The sequence below is a fragment of the Carassius gibelio genome, chromosome A19 (genome assembly GCF_023724105.1).
Source record: "Carassius gibelio isolate Cgi1373 ecotype wild population from Czech Republic chromosome A19, carGib1.2-hapl.c, whole genome shotgun sequence".
NCBI classification, from domain to species: Eukaryota; Metazoa; Chordata; class Actinopteri; order Cypriniformes; family Cyprinidae; genus Carassius; species Carassius gibelio.
This window is the reverse complement of record NC_068389.1, coordinates 21,565,547-21,586,876: the sequence shown is the minus strand read 5'-3', so window position 1 is coordinate 21,586,876 and position 21,330 is coordinate 21,565,547. Positions and strand designations below refer to the sequence as shown.

Below are 21,330 nucleotides of genomic sequence, written 5' to 3'. Positions count from 1 at the left end.
TATATATATATATATATATATATATATATATTTGGACAAGGTAGCACGCTTAATTGTAATCTTTATAATTTAAACTAAGTCAAACAGCAATGGCTTTTTAATGCTTGAATGTTTTCAAGATTTTCATTGACTTTGACTCATTGGTAATCTTGCAAATTCAATTGCAAAATTCAATGAAAATTCAATGATTAAAGATACAAAAAAGTGATGAAAATATGATAAAAGAAATCTGTCTCAACCAATAAATCACTTGAAGTATTACACAAGAGATTATTGAACAGTAATTCAGAATTTGCTGATATATCTTAAAGCATATTACAACGTTAAATTTAGTTCCCCCAATTATTGTTACACTTACTGTAGTTTCTTAATATATAAAAATGGAATCTCAGTCAAACAGTGTAAGACGTCAATGTTTCATTTTGTTTCATGATGTGATGACAGCGTAACAATTTTTCGAACTATTTTTGCGGAAAATTGGTTACTATGGTAACTTGTTTGAAAGGCCTACATTCTGGCGGTGTCAAATATCAACATGTCTGGGTGGGTCCGGAAACAGCTTCAAACAGGTTTAGTTCATACCTGACGACCACACCTGAAAAACGACGAAATAATATTTCATATTCGTGAAGTGAAGATACCGAGAATAAAGGTCAGTCTATTAAATATTGTATCTTTTATTGAACCCCTATAACGTCCTCAGTGCTTGTGGTAATTTTGTGAGTAGATAAGAATTTCTATTGTTTGAGTGTTGACACTCGCACATGACTTTCTAAGCACATAAAACATCATGAAGGAAAGTTGGTGCAGTTATCTTCGGTTCTAGACCATAGTAACAGGGGGGCAGACAGGGGCCACTTTCCAAAAGTTAATTTAAACCTGTTTTCACTATTATTCCTTCAGTAGTGTCAGGAGAGTCATGCACTCATTATTTTGTGGTTTGCACGAGTGAAGGGGAGGGGAGGCATAAAAACCCGTCTTTTTACCAAGTTCTAAGCGGCCATGGTAGATATAGGTGTCATGTCATACAATATTTTTAATACGACTTATTTTTTATTTAATATGAATTTAATAATAATTAAAAAAAACATTGTAAGTTACTAACAAATTCATTGTACAATAAGACAGGAAAGAACATTTACATTATCAAAACAAAACAAAACAAAACAAAAAATAACATATTTATCACTGACTTAAAGGGATACTTTTACACCCCACAATGAAATTTTGTCATTAATCACTTACCCCCATGTCGTTCCAAACCCGTAAAAACTTTGTTTTCGTCTTCGGAGCACAATTTAAGATATTTTGGATGAAATCCTGGAGGCTTGTGACTGTCCCATTGACTGCCAAGTAAATAACACTGTTAAAGTCCAGAAAAGTATGAAAGACATCATCAGAATAGTCCATATGTCATCAGTAGATCAACCATAACATTATGAAGTGACAAGAATACTTTTTGTATTGCAAAAAAATAAAATAAAAAATTATGAATTTTTTCACCAATTTGTCTCCTCTGTGTGTATATTTTGGAGATGCGCTGTTTCTTTCAAATCAAAGCATAAATACAGGTAGAAAACATATCCTTGTGACGCGGCTGACACAGAATAGCTTACAGAGTTTATGATCAGCGAATATTCTTCCAAATGGAGCTACGATGATGAGGAGACAGGGGAGACAAATTGTTTTTGCTTTTTGCGTACAAAAAGTATTCTCGTCGCTTTGTAATGTTACAGTTGAACCACTGATGGCAGATGGACTTCCAAAATATCTTAAATTGTGTTGTAACTCCCATTAAAATCACTAAAGCTGTTTACATTGTGAAATTAATATCTTACTAACATTGTGTACGCACATCTGCACTTTGTTGTTTCTGATGAGAAAATTAGCAAGAGAGCAGAAACCAGGCAGCGAGCTTGCACTGAACAAAACACAGATTTGAATTTAGCAGCTGATGTTTTACTTTTTTCCACCCACAGGACAAACTGCACATTGCACCCAAAGTTTTTTTATGACACAATTCCAAATTTTGGGGAGCCAGAGCTATAGCCAGAGGGGGGACCAAGCTTGTTGACACGGGGGCACTGGCCCCCCTCGCCAGAGAAACAGTTTGTAGAAAGGTAATATATATATATATATATATATATATATATATACACAATTGTTAATGCACTATACAATATATATTATGCACTGTTCATGAATGCATGAATTGATGCTTCACAAAAATATTTCACTGTCTGTTTTGTCCCCAGCAGTTAACATGGGGTGTTCTGGTTTGAAACACTGCAAAGTGGCCCTGGGCTTTGCTATTATTTTTGACATTTTTGGCTTTACGGCCCTGTTTCTGGGGCTCTTTGTGCCACTGGAAATGAAGGGGAGAGATTTCGGCGACCTTCTTGTGTACACTGGGGCACTCTTGGTACTGATATCTCTTGGCGGTTGGGTCATGTGGTACAGCGGCAACATTGAGGGTATGACAACACAGAAGGATCTGAGGGGAATCGGCAATGCCGTGGATCACTTGGCCCGCAGCCTCAGCAAGAAAATATATACTCATCGTGTCCACAGAGAGCCCTAACTTTTTGACAGTGGTGCTGTTTGGTAGTTTTATTTCTAATTTCTGTTTTTTTACATTTAAAAAAGTACCTAATTGTTGTGCCTGACAGATTAAATACAGAGATTTAAAGGAGAAAAATTGTATTATCAAATTAAGTATTCTGACCTTACACCTTGCTTAGGTAAACTGCCTGGAAACAGACTGCAATAAATATTTGAATAATTCAAGTTTGCTTTTTTAATATAAAGATTAGATTTAATATAATACTACTACTGTAGTTTGTTCCGTTACTGTAACAAGTAATTAAAAACGAAACAAATTGTTACAATTTTACTTTAATGTAGCACAATGCATTTTTACCATTTATTTTTATTTACCGTTGTTTTTGGCAATTTATGGCCAAGAGCAGTGTTTTACTTTCTTTAAAGTGTGTTTTAGTTATCTTTTTTTTTTCAATAAACATTTCAACAAAATGTATATGATCTTAACTGATATTTGGCAAATTGTCAGTATTGTTTTATATTAAGTGAAAATGATGAATGGCCTACTAAGAATATTGTGATCCACTGGAAGACGATATTTGCAGTACTTCGTATGATCTCTAGGTGGAGACACACTTGAACCTTTCATGTTCTGTCAAGAGTTTCTAGCGGTCACATTTTTACATGATTAAAAACGACATTTTTCACTAATTAAAAGTTTGTTTGTTTGTCTAATAATAAAAAAAAATACTTTTCCTTTACAGTATGTCAGATGTGAAATTAAAACACTAAGCAGATTTTCCAAGCAGATCAACTTTCTTCTCTGCCTCGTTTATAAGTGTCTCCAGTAAACAAAAAAGAAGCTTACAGTTAGTCTCAGACTTAAAGAAAAAAAAACCCCTGGGCTTTATTTAGCTCTAGGGTCTTTTCCCATTTTACACTTTATCTCTGAGGGTTTTTCTTGTTTTAAGCCGTCTAATTGGATTGAGTCTTATTAGCACATGGTCTAAAAGTGTGCCATATTCTGTGACTGGAGTGTGTAAGGATGATTGGCACTTGATATGAGAAAAGTACAAAGTGGAAAAAAGTTAGATACAAATAAAAATCAATGGTAGTTATGCAATTCTAAATCAATAAATTGGTGCAATCTTCGAGAAAGCAAATCTTGAAAAAATCTTCTAAAAGCCTCTAAATTAATATGAGCTAATGAAAATGGCTTGCACAAAATCATTTTAAAGACATTTAATAGAGATTCAGCTATTTTGACAATTTTCTATCAATTTGACAAAAACATTTTTCTTTTTTCAGGAATTTTCTTTCTTTCGTTTTTTTTTTTTTTTTTTTTTTTTTTTAAATATAGGTTTAGCAGATATGTTAGCTTAATACTTGCTTGGCTTTCTTTTCATGTCACCTGTTCCCTCCTTATTATTCACTCTTTCCAATCATGTTTTTTTTTCTGTGTGCACGCTCTCTCCGTACATTATAGATGGGGGGATTGTGGTATGAGGACATTATAGTGGGCAAGACGAGGTAGACTAGGGACAGTAAGCTGATCAGAAGACTATCAGGATGTATTTATGACCCAAAGAAAATCCAATGCTTAAAAAGGTGGAAAGGTAAAACAAGATTTAATGTTAGTGAAGGATACAAATGAAAGGTATAAGGACAGCTTGTACAGTGTCAACCGTCAAATGGAATGTTTTTAAAACCCTGTGATCAAATAATTGTGTATATTATAATCATTTGGCCAACAATTTTGTTTAAAGTAACTAACAGTGCACTTAATACAAGTACAATCCCCACTTAAAGGTCAAGAGCCTTGGTCAAGGTCACGGTGATGTTTTACATGTCCATATCAACCTTCTAAAAGCACAATTAAACTTCAATAAATAATAAAAAAGAGGGTGTATTCCAGCGAGCAGATATTCAATATTCAAACTGAACCTCTAATTTTTTTTTATAACACTGATAATGTCATTGACTAAATAATCTCAAGTTTCATGGTTTCTTTTTTTTTTTCAACTACTGAAAAGTGAACTGTTTTTATTTCAAAAGTCATTGAATATATTAAGATGCTGTAAATCTGCACAACACATCATGAGGAGAAGACCATAACCACTTAGAACTGAACAGAACAGGACACAAAGACCAACCATGCAAAACATGAAATGTAAATCTTTTTCTGGCTGAGCCTTGTGCAAGCTTGTTTAATTGACTTAACCTATTATGGAGGGGTAGCCGTCTCCTTCAGCACTGCCTCATTACTCTTCCACACTCTGCTTTGATAACTTGCACCTTGATTCTTCATCCTTAGTCCACAACCACAGGTAAGCACATTGTTTCCTATTCATGCATACAGATATAAGATTTTGGATTTCTCTCTAGAGCAAAACTGCTATTGACCCTAGTAATTTTAATTAGATCTTGCATATTATATGCTGGTTTGCAACTTTATTTATAATTTTATTAAAATACACAACATTATACGTTTATAAACGTGTCCCAGTCAGTGGCTTTACTCATTACAGCTTCCGACATACTTTATTCATTTATTTATTTATTCTTTTTTTAAATTTTAAAATTTGTATTAGTTATGTCAACATTAAATGCCTCGAAATGAACCTTTATGAAACTAAATCTGTAATGTTGGTTGGGCAAAAACAGACTGAACTCTTGTTTACTGAATTTTATTAAGACACTTTCATAATTTAATGACTATGTATATATATATATATATATATATATATATATATATATATATACATATATACATATATATATATATATATTTTTTTTTTTTTAATTAAATTAATGCATTTAGCAAACGCTTTTATCCAAAGTGACTTACAGTGCATTCAGGCTAACAATTTTTAGCTATCATGTGTTCTCTGGGAATCGAACACACAACCTTGTGCTTGCTTGTTGGGACACTGTACAAATTGTGAGTAAAAAAGGAATGGAATAATTTACAAATCTCATAATTTTATATTTTATTCACAATAGTATGTAGATAACATATCAAATGTTGAAAGTGAGACATTTTGAAGTGTCATGCCAAATATTGGCTCATTTTGGATTTCATAAGAGCTACACATTCCAAAAAAGTTGGGACAGGTAGCAATAAGAGGCCCGAAAAGTTAAATGTACATATAAGGAACGGCTGGAGGACCAATTTGCTACTTATTAGGTCAATTGACAACATGTTTGGGTATAAAAAGAGCCTCTCAGAGTGGCAATGTCTCTCAGAAGTCAAGATGGGCAGAGGATTACCAATTCCCCCAATGCTGCGGCGAAAAATGAACAGTGAAGTTATCATCATCTACAGTGCATAATCTCATCCAAAGATTCAGAGAATCTGGAACAATCTCTGTGCGTAGGGGTCAAGGCTGGAAAACCATACTGGATGCCCATGATCTTCGGGCCCTTAGACAGCGCTGCATCACATACAGGAATGCTACTGTAATTGAAATCACAACATGGGTTCAGGAATACTTCCAGAAAACATTGTCAGTGAACACAATCCACCGTGCCATTCGCCGTTGCCGGCTAAAACTCTATAGATCAAAAAATAAAGCCATATCTTAACATGATCCAGAAGCGCAGGCGTTTTCTCTGGGCCAAGGCTCATTTAAAGAGCCAGTAAGATGAAAATTCTAAGCTTCCTATCACTGTTTATAAGTCCTGTACATTAGGTTTAAATCCATCCAAGGTTAAAAAACATTGTCATTTTGACAAAATGTCATTTTAAAATTACCTCAATTCTCAGAGATCCCCAAACGGTTCGCGCGAAGCTGTTCAAAAGATTCAGTTTCCTTAAACCCCACCTTTCGGTTGCATACTGTGTTCTGATTGGTCAGCTGACATAGTTTTGATTGGCTGTTCCGCATACAACTTCACGGTAAACAATGTGTTAGCATCTGTTTGGGATGAATTATGTCTTATTCCTCTCACCGCGAAGCAAACAGTAAAATAAAAAACTTGAACAGTCTCGCTGCTTTTTCTTTTGAGTGGGTGTATTCAAGCCGCGCGCTTCAGTTTGAATCTGAATAGCGCGTTCAGCGCGGGGGCGTGGTCACATTAGATATAACGAAGGGAGACGTGAAAAACAGACATTGCGTTGTTTTCATATGGATTACTTTATCACAGCACTTGTTTAGTTTTAAAGTAGACATGTCAAGCTTTCTATAGATATCTCTCTCATGTCTCTTCGTTGAGTATTCACGGAGTTACACTTCATTTTAATGACGTGTTTGTACATGAGGATCAGCGCAGACAAAGGCTGCAGACAGCACACATACTGATAAGACGCTCGGGAGAAAACAGACACATAACTTCATAATCATACTTCGCGTTGTGATTCGGAGATGCTCGTTGTTCTAAATAAAGTTGGTAATGAACCCTCTTTTATGGCCAAACGCTTTGAAAATCCCGCCTTGTACTCACCGAGATTAGAAAAGCAGTCATCAGTGAAATGTTGTGAACACAACATGAATTTTAGCCATTGGTTCTTCTGATCTTCATTCTTTGGCAGTGAAAATAAAACAAACTTGCCTTTACAATTAAAAACACACTGTCTCCTCGACATGATGCTATCACACCAAACAGAGCGTCTGTGTGTGGGGGGGTGGGGCGGGTCAGAGTAGTTTTGTTTCTCCCAACACTGTAGGCGGAGATTATTATGCAAAGTGTTCCTAGTGACGTACATAGAGATGGGCAAAAGATTTGAAATCTATAACGACTCGTTTCAGCGATTCAGAGTCGACTCCTTATTTTAGAAGCCAATAACTTTATAAATCGTGTACTTTTTGGTTTAATTACTTTGCACATTGTTTACACTGATGGACAGCTACATCATACACTGTAATACAGGTCATTTTTGATTTCCCATCTGTGTGGCTCTTTAAAATGGGCCGTGGTAAAGTGGAGAACTGTTCTGTGGTCAGACGAATCAAACTTTGAAGTTCTTTTTGGAAAACTGGGATGGCATGTCATCCGGACTAAAGAGGACTAGGACAACCCAAGTTGTTATCAGTGCTCTGTTCAGAAGCCTGCATTTCTGATGGTATGGGGTTGTATGAGTGTGTGTGGCATGGACAGCTTACACATCTGGAAAGGCACCATCAATGCTGAAAGGTATATCCAAGTCCTAGAACAACATATGCTCCCATCCAGAAGTCATCTCTTTCAGGGAAGACCTTGCATTTTCCAACATGACAATGCCAGACCACATGCTGCATCAATTACAACATCATGGCTGCGTAGAAGAAGGATCCGGGTACTGAAATGGCCAGCCTGCAGTCCAGATCTTTCACCCATAGAAAACATTTGGCGCATCATAAAGAGGAAGATGCAACAAAGAAGACCTTAGTCAGTTGAACAACTAGAAGCCTGTATTAGACAAGAATGGGACAACATTCCTATTCCTAAACTTGAGCAACTTGTCTCCTCAGTCCCCAGACGTTTGCAGAGGGGTTGCCACACAGTGGTAAACATGGCCTTGTCCCAACTTTTTTGAGATGTATTGATGCCATGAAATTTAAAATCAACTTATTTTTCCCTTAAAATTATAAATTTTCTCAGTTAAAAAATTTGATTTGTCATCTATGTTGTATTCTGAATAAAATATTGAAATGTGAAACTTCCACATCATTGCATTCTGTTTTTATTCACAATTTGTATAGTGTCCCAACTTTTTTGGAATCAGGTTTGTCTGTGTATATATATGTGTATGTGTGTGTGTATTTCTATATATATTTTTAGAGGTATTTTAAGTCACATTTCTTCATTTTATTAGTATTTTATAAGTATTTTCATATAAGATTTTTCACTAACACTGATACTTACTTATCAGTTGAGGGAGACAGAGAACATCTATAAGACAATTTGAAAAACATTATGAAGTACAATAAACATGACTATGGCAAGATATTAAAAAGAATAGGGAACTGTCTATTGACTGTAATTGGTCTATTTCTCACACAAATAATAATAATAATAAATGACAGAAAATATATATCTTGCTATGTACACTATATATACACTATATATATATATATATATATATATATATATATATATATATATATATATACACACACACACACACACACGATATATTGCAGGAATATTAAAATGTTTGGTATTTTGGGTGTATTTTAAAAACTGTATTTAAAACTAATTTTTGGAGTGGAATATGACCTACACTTTTATGTGTTTGATTTACTTTTATATAATTTTTTTGTCTTTACTTGCTTGCTTCCCATTCTTGACTGGAAACCTTGAGTGCTAACTACCATCGATCCTTACTAAGGCCACACTTTCACACCTTTATCAGTACATCAGTGTCTTCTATCTTCTTTTTTTCTGTCACTTAAAGGAAGGTCATGGGAAATGCACACAGTGAAGGAATTCCCAGAGAGATCCTGGATGACCTCAAGCTGACTACCAGGTTCTCAGTATCTGAGATCACCCAGTGGTATGAGAACTTCCAGAAGCAGTGTCCTTCAGGTCGCATCACACTACAACAGTTCGAGGAGATCTATGCGAAATTTTTCCCAGAGAGTGATGCTAAGGCTTATGCCCAACACGTTTTTCGGTCATTTGACACCAATGATGATGGTACATTAGACTTTAAAGAGTACATTGTTGCACTTCACATGACCTCCTCGGGCAAGTCATCCTTGAAGCTGGAGTGGGTCTTCTCACTGTTTGATGTGGACAAGAATGGTTACGTCACAAAACCTGAAGTGACTGAACTCAGCCTGGTAAGAAAATGATTACATTTCACATTAACTATACACAATCAGCTGCCAAAGGAGCTGTTTTTCCATTCTACTGGACAAACCACCATTCCACATATTTAACATTATTAATCATACAATCTTCTATGAAAATACATTATGGTTTTTATTTACTTGATGGATTTCGTTAGCTAGAAGTACTTCATTTCTGTGCTACTAGCATCACCAAACAGAATGGCATAATTCATGATTTCAAACAGGTTTTTTTGAACACTCCCCAATCTGTCATTGGTCAGACAAACAGATAGTCCCGCCCCCAAATACATTGGTTGAGTCAATGTTAATTCAACTGCAGAATTCTTCACATATAATAGTATTTCAACCCAGTATTTCTTATTTATTTATTAGGTTCACAAGTAAAGCTGCTCGGCAAAGTTTTCTCAGCTAATTTGAGCCATTTCTGAATCTGCCAAAGGAGGAGTTTCAAGCTCCAGCTCTTTAAAGGGCAGATTCTGATGGCCTGTCAATGTTTATTATGGTTCATCACTTGGAAAAACATCACTCTTAAAGCTTTCCACGCATTATTTTTTCTCTTTGTTGTTATCATTAGTTTTGTTGTGGACTTTGCCACATAATTAGATCAATTACTAACACTTTACAGTAATAGTTAATAAACGCTGACACCCATTGGGAATACGTTAGAATAAAAAAATCATCAACTTAAATCCTGACAGTACTCAGACAGTAAAGGCACAGTCACAACTGAAGCCTAGCCATGTCCAATTGGGAGTTTCGAGTATGGCCTAAAATGTTTCCCATGCAGATCTCGCTCATGTTCCAGTTGGTCACACAATTTGCCATCTTGATCATCTACTACACTGTTGACCATGACCAGTTGCCTGCAAACTTGCCTGGTGGTGGGACACCCCATAATCATATGGGATCATGGATGTCTGAATGTGTCTCAGACTCCACTTGACAGTGACAATTAAAACACAAAGAGCATTTAACATAAAGCTGACCTAAGAACAGCGATTAGAAGCAGAGAGTGACATCATCCTTAAGCTTGAACTCTATAAGGTCTCATTGCGGAGGGGGGCAGACGGATTGGATGGTGGGTACTGTGAGAGAGATAAGCGCTTCAATATGCAATCAGGATTTAAGACCATGGGCGCAGGGGGATTCAATGACATGTCTTAAGCCTTTCTTTTCAGAAATGGCCGATCAGTTTCCCAGGGAGTAGAGTAGAGTGTTGGACACAGATAGTAAAAATGAATCAGCAGTATAAATGATATACATTGTATCATATGGAAATGGCATATTTTAATTCAAATATAAACTACAGTGTATATTAAGTCAAACCAGGGCTGTCTTTTGGATTATAACATAACTGTTGTGAATACGTAATATGTGTTCTGAGTTATGGTTGTGGTACATGAGTACTGTAATTTTTATTCATATAATTATCTGTCAACTTTAATTTGCACAGCAATATTCTTTCTCAACTGTAGTAGCTCTGCCATGACATAAAATTGATAATATGCAAGACATTTTTCAGAGCATTCTGAGAATACTACACAAACACATTTGCGTTCTCAGATGCAAAATGCCTATTTTGACTGGTTTATTGGAATATAAATAGATAGATCACCACAAAATAATTGTCATTTACTCACCTTTATGTCGTTCTAAACATGACTATTTTACCAAGCTCCAAAAATAACGAATGGTTCGCTTATACCAAAGATGATTACAATAAAGTTAATTATAATGATTACTTTATATTATCCACACCAATGCATGATAATGTTCTATTCAGGGCAGGACTCAGGGGGTCCGGGGGTCCTGGGCTTGAGGTTATGTTTGGGCCCTATACCTACACTACTCTGCCCTCAAATAGAACGTCATTATGGAGCAACACAAAATACACAATATTATTTGATTATAAATAAATGGCAATACAATATGGCAATAGTAATATTAAATATTCATTATAATAAAATAAACAGGATGTGTTTATCTCAGTTGAGAGTTAAAATAACTTTGAGTAAAAAAATGCTGGCTTATTAATATTATAAAAGTTATTGGCATATCTTATGTGTCCTCTTATGTCAGGTTCTTATTTAATCAATAAACTCAATCGAACACAACAGAACAGAACTCATGAATTTTTTATGAATTTTTTTCGATTAAATTGAAAGTCGGCTAATTTTAGTTTTTTTAGTTTATACTTTAATAACTTATACTTTTCACGTTGTTATTTATGTTTTGGGTTAGAAGAGCACTCCAGACATGGCTGTCCTCTTTATAGTGTTAAAGCTCTTGAGTAAGATTGGCACCGCTGGCACCATTTCATTTATTTGTACTGGTCTATTGTTAGGTAACTTCAGTTATATTAGGTTGAGCCGAATCAGCATACAAACAAATTACCAAAGCAAGCTAAGCTCTAAAGAATGAGTAAGACAAATATAGCATTGAGGCCAAAGAGATAGGGAGCTGAAGGAAAGCAAGGAGAAATAAATTTAGCACATAGCCTTAACACAATCCATTAAAACTATGTTAAGCATGGATTACAGGACAAAATAACAGATTTGGAAATAGGTTTGTGCGTCATGAGATGTTATCCAAAGGATGAGTCCATGGAATGATCAACAACATCATTCCAAAAAAAAAAAAAAAAAAGATTTGTAATACAGTACACCAATTATGGTGTCAGCTGAACTCAGCCTTAATTTAAACATTACAAATAATAATAATAAAAATAATAATTTTAAACAAGCATACTACATGCAACATGTTGAAACCCATAGAAAAAAAAACAACATAAATATCATGTGGTAAAATGTATTACTTGAATCATTAACAAAGACACAAGTGCGATACAGAGATTATGTATTTTGGCCACAGTAATATGATAAATGGCCATTAAATCTGCATTTATTTAAATGTTAATTCAGTATTCACTGAAATTTGAAAAAGCCAACATATATTAGCTATTTGATCCAGCTCTCTCTCATTTCCCATCAGGCAATTTTCAATCTCATACCAAGAGAGAAGCAGGCAAATCTTCCCAGTGATGAGAGCACGCCAGAGAAGAGAGCAGAGAAACTCTGGGGCTTCTTTGACAAAAAGGACAATGGTAAGAAAACTAACTTTAAAGAGATAGTTCACCTTCACTGGCTGACCCCCATTGACTTCCATAGTATGGAGAAAATAACAACAACAATACAATGCAAGGCAATGGTGACTGAAGGTGAACTTTCCCTTAAAGATGGTCCTTTGTTAATCAATATTAGCATACAGAGAAAATATTTACAAAGTAAATTCTCTCTCACACATGCAGAACGAGTCGCAGAGGGAGAGTTCATCCAGGCCATTCAGTCAAACGATGCCGCACTACGGCTCATTCAGTACGACCATAAATGACACAACGGGATCATGTTCATGCAAACGGCAGTTTTGTCATGCTTGACTTCATGTGCATTTGTTTTATATTAAATGTGTTCAACAAAGATTCGCCATCCTTGATTTGTGTCGCCAATGTATTCTGCTAGTTTCACATGGTCCTATCTTTTTATTAAAGCAACTGTGTGTAAGGTTTTATTTGCCCTGAAATATCAACGTCATTTTGGTGGTACATTGCTTCTAATAAGACAAAAACAAGGCTTTTGATTGTTTACCACATTCCCTCTAAATGCCTGGTCTGGGTGTATGTAAGTTCAGCGAAATTCTGCCAACAGGGCAGATTGCTTTATGGGAGCAACAAATGCACGTGTACAGCTGTCTAATATAGGTGGCACAAAAGTCGAAAAAATATATACAAAACTACATACAGTTGCTTTAAGCGATAGATGCCATTTTAAAAAATAGTTGCAATATTGTATTCAATTTCATTTGATTGTAATTTCTAGAATTTGTGTATGTTTGAATTTCTGTCATGCATTTGTTGAATTAGAGGTTTGTATGCATGGCACTTTGTTTAATCACATACCTTATAATTCTAATAGTCTTTTTTTTTGGATTGCAGTTATGTTCAGTTGATGTTTGCCATTGTTTAGTGTCGATTTGAACATTTTTATTATTCTCTCACATTAAGATGGTGTCATTTCATTGTATGTTAATCCAAACAAGCTTCTCATGGTTTATTTTTGCACTATATTACATTGTTTTCCTAATACTATTATTGTATGACAGTCGTGTAAACATGACATTTTTTACTTTTTCCTCCAAACAGACTATTATTGGTTGGTTACTGATTGATTGATTGGAATATTTAAAAAAATAACAACAAATGCAATTTTGTGTATACTTTTACTATAATGTGATTATGTATTCCATAACCTGATCATCAGTGATAGAACACTGGCTTAAAAACATGCTAAACATATTCTCTCTTCTCTTGTCCTTTTTTGTGATTTTGATGTTCTTTCTAACCGTTTCTCATTCTCTCTATCTCTCACTTGATCTTGGTCTTTTACTCTGGAGATTATTCACATCTTCTGTCCAACTTTTGAAAGCATCTGTCTAAGGCTGCTAGAATTCCAGATTGTTTTTTGTTTTTTTGTAATCTGTCCATTACTCTATATATTTGTATATTCAGACTATGTGATATATTGTGCTTGGTGATCTCACTGAAAAATCAAAAATGATTTTGCAGAATGTCAACCTACAGTAGAGTGCCAGGCGTGATCTGAACTAAATTGAAAGCACAACTGATCTCAGAATTCCTGGAGCTCAAGATTCAAGATTCAAGATTTTTATTCGTCACATAAAAAATTATGTTTTCAAACTCTAGAGCTCAAACTCTAAATCTAAATTGATATGTGAACACAAACATTGTTGAAGCATTTTTTTTTTTTACTGTTATTGTACAGACAGTAAAAGAAACATCAAGACCTACATTTCAAAATTGACACACAGGTTCCCACTCTTGTGTGTAGGACATGATTGACATTTAAAGAAGTCATCGAATGCCTATTTTCCACAAGTTGATATGATTCTTTAGGGTCTTAATGAAAAGTCTATATGATGGTTTGGTTAGAATTTCTCAATGGTAGTGTAAAAACACCTTTTTTTGTACCCTATCAAAAACAGCTCTTTTCAGAGCAAGCCGTTTTGATGCATTTTCCTTTAAATGTTAATGAGCTCTGCTGACCCCGCCCCTCTCTTCTGAGCTGCTCTATGAGGGACTGTTTACTTCAGCCACAATCATCATGAACTTGCTAATTCGCGCATTATTGGGAAAGGCGATTTAAGATCCATTAAAAAACGTTATATTCATTTGTTCTGTATGGTGAAGCTGGATCACAAATGATTCATGCGAAGAAGAACACATTTAGGTAGATCAGGGGCTCATTCCCTTCAGAAACAAATGTAATCCACTGCGTCTTCAGCGGATCAGATGTCAGGGGTAAATGACGACTGCTATGTTCACTATCACATCCAACAACAAAACACCTCAATCTCTTAGGAATCATTCTTGTCTACATCTGCTCCGGTGGTGAAATATCCCCTTTAATGAGAAAACTACAGTCTAAAGTTACTCAGAATAAAAGACAAGATCACGTCTAGTATGCTGATTACATGAATACAGGAATATTTTGACAGATGCGGAGCATGTAAATGTCTTTTTGAAGGACCTAACTAAAATATGGATCAAAATGATAAAATTATATGCATGTAAACATGGTCACTAATGCGGCTGATGCTGCTGACGATGAAGGACTAACTACAGGCACATTTCATCATTCCCTTCCCTCTCTAATGCATCTTCCACTTCATTTATTTCTCTCACACAGTCCTGGCATCCCTCTCTCCCACACCCCTCCACCAGTACCAGTCCATGAGGACTTTTTGCCCCCACCATACCCCCTCCAGACACTTCCTCCCTGCAGCTCCATGTGGTGTCGATTAACGCGCCCTTCTGGCATTGCTGAACCAGTCGGCTGATGGAGTAGAGGCTCCCACCGCCGGTTGTGATGACCTCATCATAGGGCGGCGCATGGCGGGCAGCACGGGCCTCCTCCTGACGGATCCGGGCACGGTGCTTCATCTCAATCAGAGTTTTGGTGTAAGAGTTCAGGGTGAATACAGCTGCTGCCATGCAACAGCTGAAGGAGATCCACGCCATGCTGTGGAAGGAGCACACCTTACAAAACTTGACTTCTCTTTCAAACACCACCATTCAAAAATCTGGGGTTGGTAAGATTTGATAATGTTTTTCGAAAAAGGTATTTTGTTCTCACCTAAGCTGCATTAAAAATACAATGAAAAACAGTAATATTTTGAAATATTACTACAATTTTGAATAACTGATTTCAGTTTGATTGCATTTTAAAATGTAATGTATTCCTATGATGGGAAAGCTTAATTTTCAGCTACATTATGAAAGTTATGAAAGGTTCTTTATTTAAAAATGGATTAGAGAAAGATGGAGACTCACGCAAATGACCAGCCGTAGTCCCACGTCTGAGGTCTCCAGTCTTTGGGCCCAATGCTGACAGTCATCTGGAATACTGTTGTATACATCATATGTGCCACCATTCCCATCATACCTGAAATATAGAACATATATTGTTTTCTCTGTTTGTCTGTGTTACATACTGATTAAGAACCATATTTTTCCCCAAATCTCACAGAAACTCACCAGACAGCACAGTGCAGATGGCAGCATAAGCATTGATCTTGAGCGCATGCATGTCCTTATTCAGACACAAGAGCAGCAATTCCACCCACATCAGAAGAAAACCCATCGCCAGGAGGCTGATGTATGCAAACTCTGATATCACTGAGAGCCACAGAACTCCTGCATTTTAAAAAAACAGAATCAGAAATGAGCTATTTCATGCCAATTTCTCTATGTATAGCTTGCAAACACCTCACCTTGTGTTTCTCCAGGGGTCAGTTCAATGAAGCTCCGGCATTTCTCTCCTGTGAAGAATAAGCACAGTCTGCCAACTGTTTCTTAGTGAATCATCTATCTATCTATCTATCTATCTATCTATCTATCTATCTATCTATCTATCTATCTATCTATCTATCTATCTATCTATCTATCTATCTATCTATCTATCTATCTATCTATCTATCTATCTATCTATCTATCTATCTATCTATCTATCTATCTAACTATAAAACAGGGATGTGCATTATGTAACTTAAGAAACTTGCAGTCATGTCCTCAGAGTTGTGTAAGACTGTAGCAGATGTTGAGAACTGGGGTGACCCCATGGCAGCTGGATGAGAGTTAAGAAAGGCCACAACAGGACACACATGTTCAAAGAGTCTGAATCAGGACATTAGTATCAAGAACAGCTTTGACAGATGGCCATATGACAGCCGTTGTTTTATGTGTTAATTCTACAGCAGCAAAATAACTACCAATAAAAGTGAGTTTGGATGATTTGTGGTTTCATATATCACTTAACATCATCATTAAAAGCTTACAGATTTCAGAAAGAAGTATACTGAAGCATTTGCCCTCACCGTCACCGTCATTGTGTTTCTCACAGGACAACCAGAAGCCAGTGTGAAAGTAGCGCAGCATGTATTTGTCTTCACCCGTCTCCCAGATGTAGTGAACTGCATTTGCCAGATTTCTGGCTCTCATACGGGCCAGTTCCTCCTTCTGCTTTGGGGACACTGTCACATTGGAGTCCGGCTTCTTGGGGTCTGCTGTTGGGACCTCTGTGGAAAGAATTGAGTGGAGAACTGGATGAAAGAACAATGACAAATAAAAAGAGACTGACTGAATGTGTTAACCTAATGTGAATCAATCATTTTGAATCCTTCATAACTTTCAGATGCTATTCTCCCTCAGTGCAAGAGGGGTTAAAATGATCTTAAGAGATTTGACCTGGACATTACACCACTGCAAGTACTGACCTGGAAATCGTAGATATTCACAGTTTGAAAGTGCAGTAGGTTATTTTCATGAGATTTGACTGTGGTTATGAGTAGTTTTACGAAAAACCACATCTTCATCTGTAAACAGACTGCACTCTTTGCACTTCTTACCAAATGTTTGTCAAGCATGTTATGCAATGAATCGGCTTGGGAGCTTACTCACAGCCAATTTCTTTTAAAGAAATACCAGAACAGAATGACGTTAGGTTTTGTTACAGGTTCTCATAAGTGCAATGTTGTACTAAAATACTTGTTCAAAAGGCACATTATGGGTTTTTTGCAAGTAGTATTTGATGAATAAATTAAATATCCCAATTTTAGCTTGTTTAGTAGCTATTGTTGGCTAAGAATTTTTTACAACCATTTCTGTAAAGAAAATAGCAGTGAATACCCAATTTGTATTTCCCTTAAACATGTAATGCAACAGTTACATTTAAAGTTAGGTGGAAATTGTTTTACAATGTACATTCTTAAAAATAAATGTTCTTTATTGGCATCTATGCTTGCATGAACTCTTTCCATTGTACAAAAGGTTCTTTATAATGGAAAAGGTTTCTTTAGATAATCAACATATTAATAACACTAAGAAAAATGTTTCATTTAAGAACTCACCGAAAGGTTTTTTGGGGACCCAAAAATGACGGATCTATGGTTTGCTTTGAACCCCTCCTTATGTAATCTTTAATTTTAAGAGTGTAGTTACACTCCTTACCAGTTGTATAAGGCTGGCTGTTGTTCTGTCCGCAGTTCTTCATTTTGACAGGCGACAGACAGAGAGGTTTGACCACTTTGTGTGTGCCTTCACACCAGTATGAGGTACAGAAGGCCAAGACAGAGAGCGTTAGGGCCAGAGAGGTCAGCGAGAGAGACAACAGCGACCGATTCCTGCGGGACAAATGCTCCAACATGCCGGAATGATACAGACAGAACCTGATACTGCAATTAACAAAGAAAAGACCACATTCAGGTACAAGGAAAGAAGCTTTGTGTGCATATCTGCTTAGGCAGTTGTGCAGGGGAAAGTAAGATTACCAAGCCTAGAAGAGATGATTGAAGCAACAGGCCAATGTCAAAATGTCAAAAGTCAGATAGGAGGAGTTTAAATGAGCAGAAACAAAAGGAAATTGAAGATGCAAAGGTAGAATTAAAGGTCTGTGTAAGTGAGATGATGAGCAGATGATTTAAAAGAATTAGACAGATGTGAGCATGTGAAAATACAGTTGCCGATACCTTAGGTTTCCTTGTAGTTTTTGAAATGCAGAAATGGCTCAGAAGGTGTTAAACATGTTTCCTTGGTCTACAACCAACAAGTGTGACTAATACGTCCTCAAAGTCAACGGAGATGAGTCTGACGATCACAAATGTTCATGCTGAATATTCAGAAGCGTCTCTCAGATGTATGTTCTTTAGCTCAGAACAGAGATGAAATTGGTCTCAAGACATGCATTCTATCAAGAAAAACCTTGTTCTTTTTCATTTTTATTTTGCTATTTTTGTTAAGACTATTTTATAGTCTTAATCACCAACATCTATTTCTTTGTAATCCTTCATGATCTCTGTTAATCTTTGGGAGAAAGGTACATCTGTCTGTCCTGGTCTGTCCTGAGTCCCCCAGACACCTAAGCAACAAAGTATTAAGAAGTAGGTTACAATTTAGATCTTTGTGTCTGATCTATACATGCAATAATATTTGTAATATTATAATTTAAATATAAATTTATTATTAACATGATTACAACATTATATGTCAACATAACATTTTAACATAACATATTATTAACATATACATATATATATTTGATGAAATATTTAAACATGGTGAATTCAGTATATACAGTGGGTACGGAAAGTATTCAGAGCCCCTTAAATTTTTTACTCTTTGTTATATTGCAGCCATTTGTTAAAAAATGTTCTTCATTAATGTACACACAGCACCCCATATTGACAGAAAAACACATTTTTGCAGATGTATTAAAAAAGAAAAACTGAAATATTACATGGTCCTAAGTATTCAGACCCTTTCCTGTGACACTCATATATTTATGATATTCTTCTGATCATCCTTGAGATGGTTCTACACCTTCATTTGAGTCCAGCTGTGTTTATACTGATTGGACTTGACTAGGAAAGCCACACACCTGTCTATATAAGACCTTACAGCTCACAGTGCATGACAGAGCAAATGAGAATCATGAGGTCAAAGGAACTGCCTGAAGAGCTTGAATTGTGGCAAGGCACAGATCTGGCCAAAGTTAAAAAAAATGTTTAGACTTCTAAGAGCACAGTGGTCTCCATAATCCTTAAATGGAATACGTTTGGGAAGACCAGAACCCTTCCTAGAGTTGGCCGTCCAGCCAAACTGAGCTATCGGGGGAGAAGAGCCTTGGTAAGAGAGGTAAAGAAGAACCCAAAGATCACATTGGCTGAGCTCCAGAGATGCAGTCGGGAGGTGGGAGAAAGTTGTAGAAAGTCAACCATCACTGTAGTCCTCCACCAGTTGGGGCTTTATGGCAGAGTGGCCCGACGGAAGCCTCTCCACAGTGCAAGACACATGAAAGCCCCCATGGAGTTTGCTAAAAAACACCTGAAGGACTCTGGTCTGATCAGACCAAGATAGAACTTTTTGGCCTTAATTGTAAGCGGTATGTGTGGAGAAAACCAGGCACTGCTCATCACTGTCCAATACAGTCCCAACAGTGAAGCATGGTGGTGGCAGCATCATGCTGTGGGGGTGTTTTTCAGCTGCAGGGACAGGACGACTGGTTGCAATCGAGGGAAAGATGAATGCGGGCAAGTACAGGGATATCCTGGACGAAAACCTTCTCCAGAGTGCCCAGGACCTCAGACTGGGCCAAAGGTTCACCTTCCAACAAGACAATGACCCTAAGCACACAGCTAAAATAACGAAGGAGTGGCTTCACAACAACTCCGTTGTATCATGGATGTTCAGCTGACAAATCTGCAGCAACTGTGCAATGCTATCATGTCAACATGGACCAAAATCTCTGAAGAATGTTTCCAACCCTTTGTTGAATCTATAGTAGGAAGTATTAAGGCATTTCTGAAGGCAAAAGGGGATCTAACCCAGTACTAGCAAGGTGTACCTTAAAGTTGCCAGTGAGTGTTTATCTAAAATAAATAAGTATGATCACGTGAGGAAAAAATATAATTTTGCAGAGATATAAGTGGAGTATATATGGCACTACAATTTACATTTATTTTTGTTAATAACTAAAGGCAAAATGCACACAGATAAAAACTGACAAAACTGTATTACTTTTTATAAAGAAGTATTATATGCATTATCAAAAAATATTACAGACAGAAAAAAAAAAATGCAACCCACCTTCAGCCGTAGAGACACTTCACCTCTGTTTCACTTTTATAACCTCACTCTCACTCTCTTACTGTGTATTTTCTTTTATTCATTCTCAAACTCGAGTAAATGTTTATAACAACCCCTCCCAGATTTCACGTAATCCACCCAAGTCCATCTGTTCCTTCGATTCTGCCTCATTCCATTCTTCCATTGAAATCTCTCTCTCCCTTTGCCTACAACCAGGTTACAGTCGTCTCCATGTGACACTGTTGAATAAAATGGCTCTCTTTAGATGTTCACAGTGTCAAGTTCTCCTAAACACATTTTGTCCTTTCTATAATTTTAAGAGCTTTAGAGAGTACATTGTATTGTCCTGGTCTGCGTCCAAAACTAAGCAATTTAAATACAACCTAGAAATGCTTTCTTTTTCATGAGTTGTGGGATAAAGTAGCCTAATTAATGTGCTGTTAGCCCAGTTGTTGCAGGTTCAGTGCCAATAAATGACTTCACACTAATGCAGTGTGCCTGTGGGAATTTGCTCTGAATAATCTAGCAATTGCTAAAAAAAATATCATCCCATCATATTGTGATTTTTTTTTTTTTTTTTTTTTTTTCTGAAATCTTAAGGCTGCAAGCCTTTGCATCTTTATGAACACTGTGGTGAGTCTGGACACATATTCCAGCACTAATGATTCCCCTGGTGTTTAAAACTGGTATTGCAATAGCATAACTCTCTCTCCCTCAAGGTTTTAAGAAATATTTTCTGTGGATAATCGACATGCTCATGTAGGCTCTTGAACAAACACTTCAAGTTTTCCTATTTTT

General features: G+C 36.3%; 2 protein-coding genes and 1 long non-coding RNA gene across 4 annotated transcripts; 2 read left to right on the top strand and 1 right to left on the bottom strand.

The window, feature by feature from the left end:
* Nucleotides 1–465: 465 nt before the first annotated feature.
* On the top strand, nt 466–3,231 carry LOC127935692 (uncharacterized). Its single transcript, XR_008148151.1, has 3 exons — nt 466–652; nt 1,980–2,120; nt 2,256–3,231. It is a non-coding gene; the product is annotated as an uncharacterized LOC127935692 (long non-coding RNA).
* A 1,549-nt stretch (nt 3,232–4,780) lies between these two features.
* Nucleotides 4,781–13,668, top strand: LOC127935552 (visinin-like). Its single transcript, XM_052533522.1, has 4 exons — nt 4,781–4,868; nt 8,918–9,305; nt 12,309–12,420; nt 12,625–13,668. Exons 2-4 carry the CDS (start codon nt 8,925–8,927, stop codon nt 12,705–12,707), a joined length of 576 nt encoding a protein of 191 aa, XP_052389482.1. The 5' UTR covers nt 4,781–4,868; nt 8,918–8,924; the 3' UTR covers nt 12,708–13,668.
* Nucleotides 13,669–14,021: 353 nt separating this feature from the next.
* On the bottom strand, nt 14,022–21,279 carry si:ch211-232m10.6 (uncharacterized protein LOC572203 homolog). Of its 2 annotated transcripts, XM_052533519.1 has the most exons (8): nt 20,533–21,279; nt 18,417–18,805; nt 17,899–18,122; nt 16,767–16,967; nt 16,164–16,211; nt 15,928–16,086; nt 15,724–15,835; nt 14,022–15,412 (listed from the first exon to the last, which is right to left on the bottom strand). In XM_052533519.1, exons 3-8 carry the CDS (start codon nt 18,092–18,094, stop codon nt 15,010–15,012), a joined length of 1,119 nt encoding a protein of 372 aa, XP_052389479.1. In that variant the 5' UTR covers nt 18,095–18,122; nt 18,417–18,805; nt 20,533–21,279; the 3' UTR covers nt 14,022–15,009. The 2 variants fall into 2 exon arrangements, with proteins under 2 accessions (XP_052389479.1, XP_052389478.1); XM_052533518.1 differs by having other exon boundaries at nt 17,899–18,805.
* Between the last annotated feature and the right edge of the window lie 51 nt (nt 21,280–21,330).

Coding starts and splice junctions, on each gene's coding strand:
- si:ch211-232m10.6 (XM_052533518.1), bottom strand. CDS start 18,094: ATGTTGGAGCATTTGTCCCGCAGGAATCGGTCGCTGTTGTCTCTCTCG. Junction 16,968..17,898: donor CAGCCAGCCTTATACAACTG/GTAAGGAGTGTA, acceptor TTCTTTCCACAG/AGGTCCCAACAGCAGACCCC. Junction 16,087..16,163: donor GACCCCTGGAGAAACACAAG/GTGAGGTGTTTG, acceptor TTTAAAATGCAG/GAGTTCTGTGGCTCTCAGTG.
- LOC127935552 (XM_052533522.1), top strand. CDS start 8,925: ATGGGAAATGCACACAGTGAAGGAATTCCCAGAGAGATCCTGGATGAC. Junction 9,306..12,308: donor AAGTGACTGAACTCAGCCTG/GTAAGAAAATGA, acceptor ATTTCCCATCAG/GCAATTTTCAATCTCATACC. Junction 12,421..12,624: donor CTTTGACAAAAAGGACAATG/GTAAGAAAACTA, acceptor TCACACATGCAG/AACGAGTCGCAGAGGGAGAG.